Consider the following 14,552-nt stretch of genomic DNA (forward strand, 5'->3'; position numbering starts at 1 on the left):
GGCACCAATGTAATAACAATAGATACGTCCAAATTTACAATTTTCTTCAGGAGACGCAAAAAGCATTTTTTATATGCTATAGGTGTAAGAAAATTTTTAAAATGTCGAAGTATCATGATTTATGATATTCTTTGATACATTATCTATTTCACATAATTACTTAATAAACAAAATTTAATTATCTAATAAAATACATACAATAATAAAATTATCATTACTATTTTTTTTTTGTTGCACCAATTGATGTAAAATTGCATTCAAAATATTTTGATGTAAAAAGTAATTTTTGAACATTTTAGACGTATTTTGTTATCTCAACGGTGCTTTCATTTTCTAGTATACTGTTGAATGATAGGCACACAAAAATTTAGGTAACTGTAATGTCAGACTTTTTTAATATTTAATTATATAGTATATAATATAAAAATTCGTAAATGTTTTCTCCAAAACGATGCCGTGGATTGTCATTTATGGTTTATTAAAATCGATTAAAATCGACAGGCTTTCAAGCTGGTATTTGTCGTATTATTATCATTATAAATAACTTTTTGTGGACCTAAGGTATGCAATGTTATGCAATGTTGTTCTTATATAGCAATTAAAAAATATCGAGAGTATATTTTATGTAGGTGTACATTTTTATTTGGTAAATGTTTATAGTTCAAACTTTTTGTCTCCTTTGCTCAGAAATGTTTTTTTTGTATACTTACAATGATTTATTAAATTAAGTGAATACTATACAGCAGAAGAAAGTTCTTCGGGCTTTTTATAACATATTTTTAAATAATGAAAATTGTTTGCTGTTCACAAAGCACTTCAAGCAATATAAGATTTTTTTCAATAAAAATATTTACCATCATTACTAAAATATTATGTATATATTATGTACAGTACTTTTATATTGAGATTTCGGACAATATTTATATTATATCTATATTTGCTTTTAGGAAGACTTGAAAGCCTTTTTAGTACGCTAAGCCCCTCAAGCCCCCAATTCCCACCATCAAATCAATCAAATTGATATTATATAATGACTTATAGCTTTGATATAATGTATAATATGCTATATGGAAACATTGGTAATCCTCACTTCTAGTCTTTTATGTTTGAATCGTGTACAAAATTTTACTCAAAAATACTATTTGTCGGCTCTGGTGAACCTCACCTAACAGAGTGAATTGCATATACTATGTATTTATAGTCCGCTTAGGAGGTTTATTCCAAATTGTATTTCTATTATTTATTATTATAGATGTTAGTGCCTGTGTTATTTTTTATTACATCACGGCATGAATCACGATGTATTTTTATGATATTCTACAGTATCGAAGTATCATCGTATATTAGTATGCATTAACTGCTGCAATAAGTTAAATAATATTCTGGACTTTGGTGTGTAAATCGACACTTTATTTTTAGGACATAATAATATTATTGGGTTAGCGGTGAATTACCACTGGTTCTTTATTTTTATTATTCCTATTTCCTACTATGTGCAAATCTCTGTGGCTTTAATTCATTATTGTACAGTAGTTAATTATTTAAAGTGAATGTGAGTTTAATTTTCTTATTGGACTATTTGACCAATCTACGATACTAACCAAACTCCGTACGATTATTGTTTTATGTGCATCTATATTATACCTATTAATTATTTATTTTATTATTATCTGTATATACCAGACAGTGGCGGTCAAACAGGTTGTGATAAGGGGGATAGATCCCCCCCATGACCTTTTTTTCTTTAATATTTATAACAATTACATTTTTGTATATTGTACTAAAATGTTAATGTATTCAATTTTACCATTAAATTTTAAAATTGATTTAATATAATACAAATATTTTACTTAAAAATAAAGTACTAATTAAAAAAAAAAATATTATACATAACCATAAATTAAATTTTAATTATTAAATAATGCATGTTAAGAAAACAGCCACATCCTCCCCCATGACCACCACTAATATCAACTCAACTACTTGTCAGCTTATTATAATGTACAACAGCCAAATAGCTGCCTTAAGTTAATCATTAATAAACTTATTTTGTGTTATTTCTTTGTAAATTGTTTGTAATACAGAAAAATAGTTATTACCTACCATTTATTCTAATTTATTTGTGTTGTACACAAAGTACGAACACATGTATTTAAATTATACACATACTCACTAGCATGGCTATCGATAATAATATTATATTATCTTTAATCGTGCCACTAGTCATTACTCACTATCATAATATATCACATAATATTATTATATTCATATTACATTCGTAGCCCAACAGTGTCGGCGAGTCCGATCACTGATCATTTAGTTACACATAAATGCATAAAACATGTACATTTAAATATTATCCAGTCGGTGTATACATATACTATATTATTACTATTAATAGCTATAGTAATTAGTAATAGTTAAGCTAAACGTTTAAAGTATTTCGGTGACCACAGATCGAATAATATTATTTTATGTTTTCGGCACGTACATTTACAATTGTATTATAATTATTTATATCATGTTCTCGTTGACTACATTGGATTTTGAATTTTTTTTAAATGTATAATATTTGATATAATAATACATAGTATACTAGTCGTTATAATATCATCATTTTTTTGAATCTATGTGTGAATATGGGGCAACCATACTGGTGCCAAGTGTACTTTGTCATTGGGTTGATAACTGTAATGGATGTGTTAAATTTGTACTCAATGATAAATCGTACGTAAAATGATTCTAAGCAGAGAAAGTTTGTGTTACTAAATAGGGCCGTGGCCTGGTGAGGGTGGGAGTGGGAGTTCAATCCCCCCTTACAACAATTAATGTATATAAATATAAATATATTTATTTTTTAATTTAATCATTATGATAACCCCCCCCCCATATTTTTATAAGTATGTATACCATTTATATTTTATATTTCTATTAATTATAAAAAATCCTATAATTCAGCCATTGATTATAAATAGGTACCAGTATTTGCAGTATAAATAGTTCAAACTGTTTATTAAATACAGGAGCTAAGTACATTTTCTATACATTTCAATTACTATTATAGTAGTTTGTTCAACTATTAGTAAAACGTAATACCATAGGTTGTTCAAAACATTGCATTTACTAAATTATTAATTATTAATTATTATAATAGTTTATATTAATTATACTCATGTCCTATATCATATATTATTTTTTTTATAACTCTTGAGTGAATACCGATTTGTCGTGTGTGAAAGGGTAAGTGCTATAAGATAGGTACAATATTTTATTTTTAATATTTTAGCTTAAAATTGATCTGAATATTTTGAAAAAATAATTTTATATAGACGTATAGACTATAATAAAAAATAATTATATACATAAATGATAAAACTTTAAAAATACCACACGAAAAACATTTTTGAATTACAACAAAAATTAAAATCGTTTAATATCTAATTTCTTATACATGGTAAAATTATGATAATTTTGATAGTAATTATTACAATCAGTTTTTTTACAAAAACTGTTGCTTGAATGTTGATAGCCTCCTGAGCCCTGCCTAAGTTTTTCCCGAACGAAACCGTTTTTCCAAACGTTCATTTTCGGTAACAATTAATTCCGTACGTCAAGGTCGTAACGATTTCTATTGCGTAATCCCAGGATACCGACGAAACTTACTACCAGAGTACCAGGGGCATAGTCGGTACTCGTTCTCAGTTTCTGTCGTAGGTCGGCGGCGGCAGTGCAAGTTGTAAAATATACTTCTAGCAATCATTATCACTGCATAGGTTCCTAATACTTGTATTCTCATTGTTTCCGAATATTTATATTTTCTAATTTATATAAAGACGTTTCTACAATGTTACGCGAGTCAAACCACTCCATAGCTGACTTAGTGACGTTTTCAGAAACATTTAGTACCTATGTACCCCCCTTTTAATTTTAATTTTATATTTATTATTATCATTGATTGATTATTAATAAGGTTATTAAACATATTACTTATATAATAAATTATATTTTTTTAAATTCCTTCTTTGAATTAATTGGTAGAGCTATATTGGATTGCTATATCCCGGTACATCAGAACCAATTTTTAGATTCTGAGCAGAGTGATAATATTGTGTTGATTATACAATTATGTGAGTTTTGTTTTTATGTTTGTCATCACTTTTTTGATCTGTAAAAATGCTTCGATTTTCAACTTTGGGAGTGGGTTCTGGTAGCAAATTTCATTTGGTTGGTAATTGGGGTGTTCAAAAGAAAAAAATCCAATAAAAGTATGTACTGCAGTTTATAAGAATCGAGATAAAACAAAAAAAAAATAAACAAAAACAGTTTTTTTGATCTAACTCAATCTACTCTTTAGATATTTGAAATTTTCACCAAATGTTTATTTTAGTATTTTGTTTGTATATGAAAAATGTTTTAATACTTTTTGAGATAGGTTAGATGGGGTTGGGTTAGATGGATTAAGTAAAATGTATGAAATGTTAAATTTTTATAGCTTGGTTTTTAATATTTAAAACCAGGTTTATTTATTTATACTGTAACCAACAAATCTTAAAAGTATATAAATATAGTTTTCCATAGATATCTTAGTTCAAATTTGGACGAAAGTTGATATTTAAACGAAGAATAATGATTTTAGTTATTTCGTTGTAAAATATTATTAATGTGCACTTGAAACTTTTAAAATAGGTGTTATTATATTGGAAATTATACAATGTAATGTTTTCGGCAAAAATTAATGAAACCAGAACCTTGCAAAGTTTCGACTAATAGAAACTAAAATGAATACATTTTATAACAATAAAAATATATCATAAAATATACTTAGTAATTAGTAATAAACGTTATAGGTAGACTGATTCGCAAAATGTTTGCAACCTCTTATTAAAAACTGAAATAATACAAATGTATCCACATTAGATTTTCCATTAAAATAATATGGTTAACTATAAAATATTTACTGTGATTATAATGACATATAGCCATATAGGCCATATTTGTATACACATATTATTACAATTGTTAAATATTTAGACCAAAATATATTCTTTTCTTCATGCCAATGATTGAAAATAATCGAACTTGCAGTAGGTACCCGTGGGAAAACACAATGTTTACTGAAGACAGTTACTTCGCTGGAACGTGTGAGGAGTCCTGTTCTTCAATAATTCCCTCTTCACCTTCGCCAAATTCATACTCTTCGCCTATACCCTCCTCGTTCTGCGCCGTTTGCTGGGACAGCCACAATTTTATCTCGCCTTCCATCTCGTCAAAGTCATATGGGAAAAACTTAATTGCGTCATCGATGCCTACTTCGTGATCCGGGCTCACGTATATCGGCCCCAATTCGACTAACCGCAACAGACTTTTGTCCTTGTCGTCCATGAGCACAGACAACACCAATTTGGCCTCTTTGCTGTACAAACAATTTTATGTATGTATTTATTATATGTATTTTACCAACTATATGACTTACAGATACAATTTTTATAAAAACAATTAAAACAATTATGTATCCTACCCCAGATGTTGTAAAAAATGTAAGACTAAAAATAAGTTTAATAATATGATATACAGGCATACAGTGTGTATCACCATGTTCGACCCCATCAAAAGCTTTTTTCCAATTAATATTTTTTAAATTCGAATTTTGATAATAAGTATTAGAGTATAAGATCCACAATTATTGTAGTTTGAATTGTTCGAAGAAATTTTTAATAAAATAATATTCATTACATATATTTATATTGTATTTTTGAAAAATATTAGGATTATAATACACATACAAAATGAAAAACAAAAACTGCCTAAATTACTGGAGTGCTCAACACCCTGATAATTATTATTCATTGGTATTTTCAAAATAAAATACCTAAATATATATCGTAGGAAGTTTTATAGTTTTTGGTTTATATTTAATTGTAAACCATTAACTTTTCTATTTTAATGGCTATCTAGCCGATCTTGATTCGTATTTATTAAATCTTAATTTTTATATTTAAGAGTTGTATGCCACTATATTATTATAATAATAATACTACCTAGGTACCTACCCAACTCTCTCCGCGCCATAAATATCCAACAATTCAGGGTCTTTACACAGTAACTTGGTTTTTTCGGGATCGGCGTTACGGAAAAACCCATAGTAGACGACTGTGTCTTCTAGATCCTCGATGACTGGTAACACGGTGTTGGCTTTGTTGATATCAAAAATGATAAGGTACTGCAAAAAAATAATACATTGAGTTATGTGTAAACTGTACAGTAAGTACCTATAATATGACAAATGTGTAATTTTTTTTGGGATTGCGCCTCAACGACCAGCACAACAAAATAAGTAGTATAATAATTTATAACATTATAGGTTTCTATATATAACGTAATATATTATATGGAACAAAAAAGTCCTACCGTGCACTTGTAATAAAACTAGTTCTTTAACCTGTGGTGAAGGAGGTTGGGGTGCGACGTATCCATGGTTTCTGCAGAATTTATTGAACAAAATGGTGAGCGCTGAAGCTTTACTTAACGGATTCCTAGGAGTGTATACTGATGGTTTTTTTTGTCCGTATTCGTCTACTACCGCATGTATATCTGCAAGTCTAAATTAAATATGGTCACTTACTTAAATGACGTTACAAACTGAATTATTGGAACATGTATATTAAAAAAATATTAAAACACGAGTGTCCTACAAAAATTAACTTAATGAATATAATTTACCTATACACATTTATGAATTAAAAATATGTCACTTTATGATTTCTTAATTTAAATAAAAATGTATTAATAAAGTGTAATAAATAAATTTGTACACTATAATTTATTTTTTTGATGTCTAGTGTTTACTGTCTTGAATAGTGAACACTATATTAATATATTATACATTTATACGATGATAGTATTTATGCGCATCTATGCATAGAAATATAGTGTTTTTTCTGTTTCTCATAAGCTTACATTAAATAATACATATAGTTACAATTTTATTTTACAAGAATTTGATGTACATTTTTACGAAATTCGTCAAAATCATGAAAATTTGCATACTTTAATTGTATAGGTGGTTAAAATTTATAAAATTTTCAATTTTTATAACTTGTGATTAAAAATTTACAACAGGAGTTTTCATGAGTATTTTATACTGTAATCACAGTTTTTTTTTACAGACTTTTAAGTTAAAATTTTGGAAAAAATAAGATATTTTAACAAAGAATACAATTTTAATTATTTTGTCGTAATTTGAATATATTATTCGTTGTACTTGAAACATTTAACATAATATATCATTATATTTTATGAACACCACGATATTTTAAAATACAATTTTTCATCAAAATTAATTCAATCTACTACTTAGTACTTAGTACTACTTACTTACTTACTTACTTACTTACTTCTTACTTACTTACTTACTTACTCACTTACTACTTAGTACTTACACTACTGTTAGTAAATTAGATTATCTTAATAGCAATATAGATATGATAATATAATATGTTTAGTGTTTACTGTTTAGTAAATATTAATATTAGTAACATATAGTTTTCACTCTGGATTGTTTTTTATTACAATGATATAATGCCGTTGAATTCAAATTCAAATTCAACACATCCGGATGTTCATTACAGTGACCTTATGTACAATAGAGCAATTCACACTTGCCCACCTTTTTAAAATTATATTTAAGTGTATTTATTTATTTATTTTTTATTTATTTATTTAATTATATTTAATTTTACATACATACTAAGTTAACGCATATAATTCGCCACACATACGTAGTAGGTAACATACATATTTAGTTAGGTGCTCACTATTTAGTTTAGATACTTACGAATCCGGACCAGGGTTTAACGGGCTTCCGCCACCGTAAATTATTGTGCTCAACTTTAGCTCTATTTCCCCCATTAGGTCGATGGGAACAGGTGCATTTTCGGGTGTATCATCTGTAGTTGTGTCGTGTTTGACAGTAGGCATTGACAACATTACAGAATACACATTTTTATTCATCAGTTCTTCGATCAATTCTTCCGAAAAACTTTCCAAAAACTCTTTTTCCATAAAAAACAACTAAAACGGAAGGACGGAATATAATTCATGTCTACTTTCCAATCGATATATGTTAGTAACGTACTACCGTGGTAAGCATAGTTCTGTATGAAAATAATACTCTTCAACTTATTTATAACGTACCATACAGTTCAAAATATATTTTATTTTATTTTTATTAAATTAATAAATGTACACCTAATATGTAATTATATTTAAGTGAAATTGATAATAGATGTCAATAAAACAATTAGACTGTCGTAAACAACGGTAGTCGAGATAATCAACTAGTACCAATTATATAATTTATAATTCGATATGTGTAATAATCAGTTTATATGTACACAAATATTAATGCAAGTTATCTAGGTACACGAGTAATTTATTCCGATCCATTTAGTTGTTAGTTGTTATTTTATGGTAAAAATATTCAGTAAAGTATGGATTTTGAAGATTGTCCTAAATATTTTTTTTTATAGTACCTACTGAAATATTTTCAATTATTATTTCATCAGATTTTTCAATATCATTGAATATTTTTACCGGCTACTTTCCTGACCGATCATATTTAAAATATATTTATATTTACCTGGTACAAACTGTCTTCCGTCAATTTCACTTCTTTAGCTTCAATAACGATCAGTTCCTCATACTTACTAGCACACGAGTTGGCCACCTCACATACCCTTTTTTCTATCATCACAGGTTCAGGTGGTTCTTCGAGTTCTTCGGCGCCCTCTTCCAATGGTTTTTCCACCATAATGTATTTGACTGTGTGGGGGAAAAACATGACACATGTTTGCATTTGGATGTCATACGAAAATTGTTTCAAAGCTCGTTCTTTTATTTTCATCATTCTTCCATCTGAAACCAACAAGTACGATTTTAGTTTTAAGTTGCGTAAAATTGCATACAAAACCCACTTGAACCATCATTTCACAATAGGAGAAAAATATAAGAATTTATTAAAAAATATATACCCCGATGGATATTAAACCGGACTATATTATCTAGGTAGGTATATTATATTATAATATTATAACTACTTTTATTATAAAATAATAAACAAGGATTAACATTATTTAATTAATTATGATGACTGCCAACTGCAGATTGATAAGCAGTAGGTCAGCAATCAAAACATAAAAGCAATACAAACCTCTAATTTTTTTTTCTTTCCTCGCTCTCTGTTTTTGATAGTTTTCAATTTTCATTTGTTGTTCTCGCTCCTCATCGGTTACTTTACTTAATGGTATCTTAATATATACGTAAAAATTTGATATTTGGGTATTACTCAACGTTAATGATGGCATTCATGCACAAAATTACGAATTCTATATTGTATACTCACAAACTCTTTATGAATTTCTCCATTCTTGAACTTAACATACTGATCCACTTCCTCTACTATTAATTGTGTTAATCTAGAAGCATCGACGCCAATAATGACATTGACCAATTTCCCATCCTTTTTAATAATTAATGAAAAATAAATTGTTAAAGTTAGTACTCTACTAAAAAAAATGTTATATTCACTGTTAATAATCAATAGATATCAAGGTACTTACAAAAAAAAACAACCAATGTGGTTCACTTTTATGTCGAAACCTTTTTAACACATTTATTTCGTCACATTTTGCCTAAAATTTTAATATCTTAATCAAACAAAATTTTGGATTCTGAGCGGAGCATTGAGTGTATTGATTTTACAATGATGTGTGTTATTTTTTGTGGGTCTGTATACAAGATACATAAAAGAAAAAAGATTTAATTTTTAAGACATCAACATGTTTACTGCTTGGAAAGTCAATCTTGTTGGTACCTAATTTTAGGTAAAAATTAAAAATTCCCATTACTTTCTTAATAATTTGGAATTGAATTTTTACTCAAAACCTATTCATTTTAAAACAAGTAACAGTAGATACTTGCAATTCAATTATCACAAAGTGAATTAAATGTTAACATAATATAACTATATTACGTTTATATTAGAATTTTCTATACACCCATATTATTTAAAAAAGTTGTTGATTCTTTTTTAGCTATTTATTGGCGATTGTCATTTTAGATAAAAAAAAAACATATTGTTTAAAATACTTGAACATTTAGTTCAAAGTTCCTCATAAGTTTTTATCACTGGAATAAAAATACATTTTTAAGTTAGTTCCTCAATTATTTTTTTTAAAAGCGTCTGAAGTTTAATTTTTGACAAATTAGGATATTCATGCCTAAATTAACGATTTTAGTTGTTTTGATGTAGTATTGTAGTATTCAAAAACGGTCAATCGAATAAACCAGCGGTTTTTAACCTTTTGTAGAACACGGACCCCCGATGAAATATTTTTAGAAATCGCGGACCCCACCCACCATTTTTTTTCGAATACTTTTTTTTACAAAACATATCAAGTTATCATAACCAAAATTATAATAACTATTTTATATTACAAATTATAGAAGTAGACATAACAAAATATACATATTTATAATTATTTTAATTAAACTTTCATTTTAAACTTTAACATCATTAAACACTTAAATTTAAAAAAAATTGTAATATAAATTATTTTATCACGGCCCGCCGCGACAGACAATATAAGATTATAATTTTATATGAAACAAAAATAATAATCCAAAAATATTGTAATAATGCACTCATGTCACGTATTAACTTATGTTTGGTGGGGGCCGCGGACCACAGGTTAAGAACCGCTGGAATAAACCATAGATAGGTACTTGACATTTTAACCAAATATAACTATATATTAGCATTATTTATGTATATTGTACATGATATAAAAAAGTAGACTCAGCGGCCAAAATCGATTTTTTAAAAACAAATAACCGTGAATACTTGAAATTTTCACCAAGTGTTAACATACTAAATAAAAAATACTCAGTACATATTATTTTCAACATATTTTTTTTTCTTTTTGACCAAATTTTAGACGTTTCAGGTTTTAAATTTTTTTTTAGTTTTTTTTCTGTTTTATTCAAAAAAATTTATTTGTCAAAAAGCATAAACATTCAATGCAAAATTCCACATAAGTAGTTCTCATAACTATAAGTCATAAATGCATAAAAATATTATACATTTTTATAGCTTAAGCTTGGTAATGTAATGCAAGGTTCCTCATAACACATAAGTAACTAAAAAAATAAAATAATATATACATACATTATATACTTACCTAAATAAATTTTTTGTGTGGACATTTTAAGTTAACATTAGGACAAAATTTTATTTTTAAACAAAATATAACAATTGGTCTCCTCTATTATTAGAAAAAATACATGTATTTGGTTCCCTCGATAATTCAAAATGTATGTCGGTAGTAGACAAACAACAATTCGAATTTTTTTGCCAGAACCTTTATAATTCGAATTTCTTTAAATACGATAGTACAAAGATTACCTATGTATATACAAACGACCTATTTGACGTACTCGTAATAAAACCACGGTGATAAAATATTATTTTACTTTATTATTTCTGCCTATCTGTAAGTTAGATTACGCCATAGACCAGATTGTGGCCAACAATTAATAATAAACAAAATTAACAGATTTCTCTAATAGGCAATAGCATATAACAATATAATAAATAAATGAATGAAAGTGTGTAATATGTATTTAAAAACATTTTCACCTCTCTTTAAATCGAATTATTTTTTTTCCCTCAATTATTCGAACACCCGGGAAATCAAAAACCTCTATAAATCGAATTTTTAGTTCTGTCCCTTCAATTTCGAATTATCAAGTGACTAAACTGTATCTATACAATAATATTAAAGATTTCAAAAAACGAAATCATAAATAATATAAACAAGTATAAATTAGTTATGTACCTAAACCAGTTATGTACTAATAAAAAAATAATTGAATAAAGCTTAATAATTGTCCTATTAACATAGTCACTAATCAACAAATTGCAACGTTTATTTATTCGTTTTTTATTTATTTATTGATTTCGTTTATTTATTGCGTGTTTTACATTATATACAATATACTGTATTTAGGTAGAAATAGGAAAGATTAGAGGGTTAAACTTAACCAAATAGTATGATATCCACCAACAATTTTATAGGAATAACGTTATAACTTAAAGTGATTGGTAAATATATATTTTTGGGAATAAAGGCGGTGTCGGATTATTCGTAGGAAGTAATTTTTTTGATAGCTGGCTTATTCTAGCAAGTACCTATAGGTAGACTTTTCTCAAATACCTATATTATACCTAATTCAAGTTATTATTTCCAGAGTATGTCATTGCGTGTTTAATAAAATGTTATTTTAGATTCTGAGCGGAGCGATGAATGCATTGATTTTACAATGATGACGAGTGTTTTTTTAATTTGATTTTTTTTCGAGTCTTTGTGTTCACGATAAGTAGTCGGAAATAATGCTTCGATTTTTAATTTCAGTATATTTTCCGTTAGAGAAGTGAAACTGGTTGATGCATTTGGGAGGTCAAAAGTACCGGGAAAAACCAAAAAAAAAATTTAAGGAAAAACGAGAATTTTTTTTCAAAATCGAATTTTGACCAAATCGATTTATATTTTTGGTGCAGCTCTAAAAAATGACCGTAATATATGACATTTTCAGTTTATGTTAGATTTTTATATACACCATGAGATTTCAAAATATATTGACTTATTTTGAGCTGTTGACAGATATTTCAAATTTTTTAGTTTTTTTCCCTACAAATGTCATTAAAGTTATTCATTTTAAATCAAGTATAAGTTTAATATGCATACCTATGTGTAGACGGAAAGAGCGATCGAAACAATATAAACAGTGTAACCTTAAATTGGTGTTAACCTGCAAGTAACCAATACAAAATTGTATTACCATATTATAATTAAAATTAAAACTTGTAATGCCTATCTTATTCAATAATTTAGAAATATTGTCGTTTTATTTCATTTGAACTATGTTTTAACTTTTTCTATAGGTGTATTGGTCGCATAATATATACAATAAATAATAGGTGTAGAATATTTACTATGGCGAAATGTAGATTATCATTGTCCAATTCCATTTTGATTCTTTTTAAATATGTTGTCATTGCTACACAAGGGCCGCTAAATTCAGCATATACGTCAATGACTAAAATAACAAACGAATTACTAAATACTAATAAATGTGCAAAATGTTACTTTTTGGTTATTCTTATATTATTGTGAGGTTTTTACCATACATTCCTTGGAGTTCCATAACTTTTGTCCAATCATCATCGTTATTGATTTCTTCTTGAAGTATTATTTGTCCTCTTTTAGCCATTCGTACTGATCTTTTTTTCTGATTAAATTGTATTTTATTATTTCAAAATATATTAGGTTAAGTGTTTAAATTTAAAGCATACATTAAACACCCAAAATTATTTGATAGAATAACAACATTATTTTGCCTTATTATTTTCTAGTTGTATACTAGCATACATTTTTTAAATTACCTAATAATAGATAAGGTTTTCTTTTATATTAATTTATATAGGTTTCTACTAAAGCTTATTTGCATTTTTAATGTGCCCTTTTCGTCATCATTTTTGTGTTTAAAATAAATATTTCATCGTTAACTAACGTCTGTATAAGTTACACATTCATTAAAGGATAAAATAAGAATACGTTATAGTCATTACAACATAAATCTAAAGTTTATATTTATTACTTACGAAACAAATAGGTTTTCTTTTTTGTATATGGCGCTATGTCCGGGAGTAGGCCCGAAGGCCTAGTTCGGACGCCTATTTGGCAGAATTTCTAGTTAGACACTCGTATATTTTAAATTTAAATGCTCATAAGTCCCCAATATCTGAATTCGTTATCCAATCAGGCTATTATTTTTTATTGTTATATTTTATCTTGTAATTTATAAGTACATTTAAAAGACTAACATATGCAAGCCACTTCTACTTGTTAAGACAAATAATAGTAATTTCGTTTGGAAATAATTGGAGAAATAGGCGAATGGGTGATTGATGTTTCTACTTTAGTAGGTTGGTGTTACTGTAGCACGTGTTAGTTAAGGCCATGTAGTTATAGATATAGATTATTTTCGAAATCAACCTTTCAACCTACTGTGATTTGTATAAACGGCGGTGTATTATATAATTTATAAATGATATAGGTAGATAGGTAATAATACAAATAGATGTAATTTTCGAAGGATGAACATTGAACACACACGTCTACACGTGCCATATAATATATTGGTATGAAACGGCAACAAATATAAAGATTGCACTAGCAGATGCCCACCGTAAGAATATTCATCACAATAACAAGGATTTCTTTGCAGTAGCATATTGTTTTCCTTTAATCCAAATACATTGGTTGTCAGCTATGTCTCATCCCGAATCGAAAAGAATAAAATTAATTAATAATATTATATACATATTTATTTCGCATATCTTTGGATTTTTTAATGAAAATGCATTTATAATTTAATATTTAGGTTTTTCGAATATTTTTTTGAAAAACCTTACATAAAATCATATTTATCCA

The 14,552-nt window shown here is 27.2% G+C and overlaps 1 protein-coding gene across 1 annotated transcript; it reads right to left on the reverse strand.

The window, feature by feature from the left end:
- Window positions 1-4,992: 4,992 nt before the first annotated feature.
- LOC111026313 (thioredoxin domain-containing protein 3 homolog) lies at window positions 4,993-14,035 on the reverse strand. The gene is made up of 11 exons (XM_022304370.1): window positions 13,721-14,035; window positions 13,242-13,347; window positions 13,052-13,155; window positions 9,618-9,689; window positions 9,401-9,517; window positions 9,209-9,305; window positions 8,639-8,913; window positions 7,835-8,070; window positions 6,440-6,599; window positions 6,051-6,220; window positions 4,993-5,413 (listed from the first exon to the last, which is right to left on the reverse strand). The coding sequence occupies exons 2-11, from the start codon at window positions 13,327-13,329 to the stop codon at window positions 5,125-5,127; spliced, it is 1,608 nt and encodes a 535-aa protein (XP_022160062.1). The 5' UTR covers window positions 13,330-13,347; window positions 13,721-14,035; the 3' UTR covers window positions 4,993-5,124.
- Window positions 14,036-14,552: the final 517 nt, after the last annotated feature.

Source organism: Myzus persicae, unplaced genomic scaffold, assembly GCF_001856785.1.
Source record: "Myzus persicae strain clone G006 unplaced genomic scaffold, MPER_G0061.0, whole genome shotgun sequence".
Classification (NCBI taxonomy): Eukaryota; Metazoa; Arthropoda; class Insecta; order Hemiptera; family Aphididae; genus Myzus; species Myzus persicae.

Coding starts and splice junctions, on each gene's coding strand:
- LOC111026313 (XM_022304370.1), bottom strand. CDS start 13,329: ATGGCTAAAAGAGGACAAATAATACTTCAAGAAGAAATCAATAACGAT. Junction 9,690..13,051: donor ATAATCTACATTTCGCCATA/GTAAATATTCTA, acceptor TTAAAATTTTAG/GCAAAATGTGACGAAATAAA. Junction 5,414..6,050: donor TATGGCGCGGAGAGAGTTGG/GTAGGTACCTAG, acceptor TTGTTTGTACAG/CAAAGAGGCCAAATTGGTGT.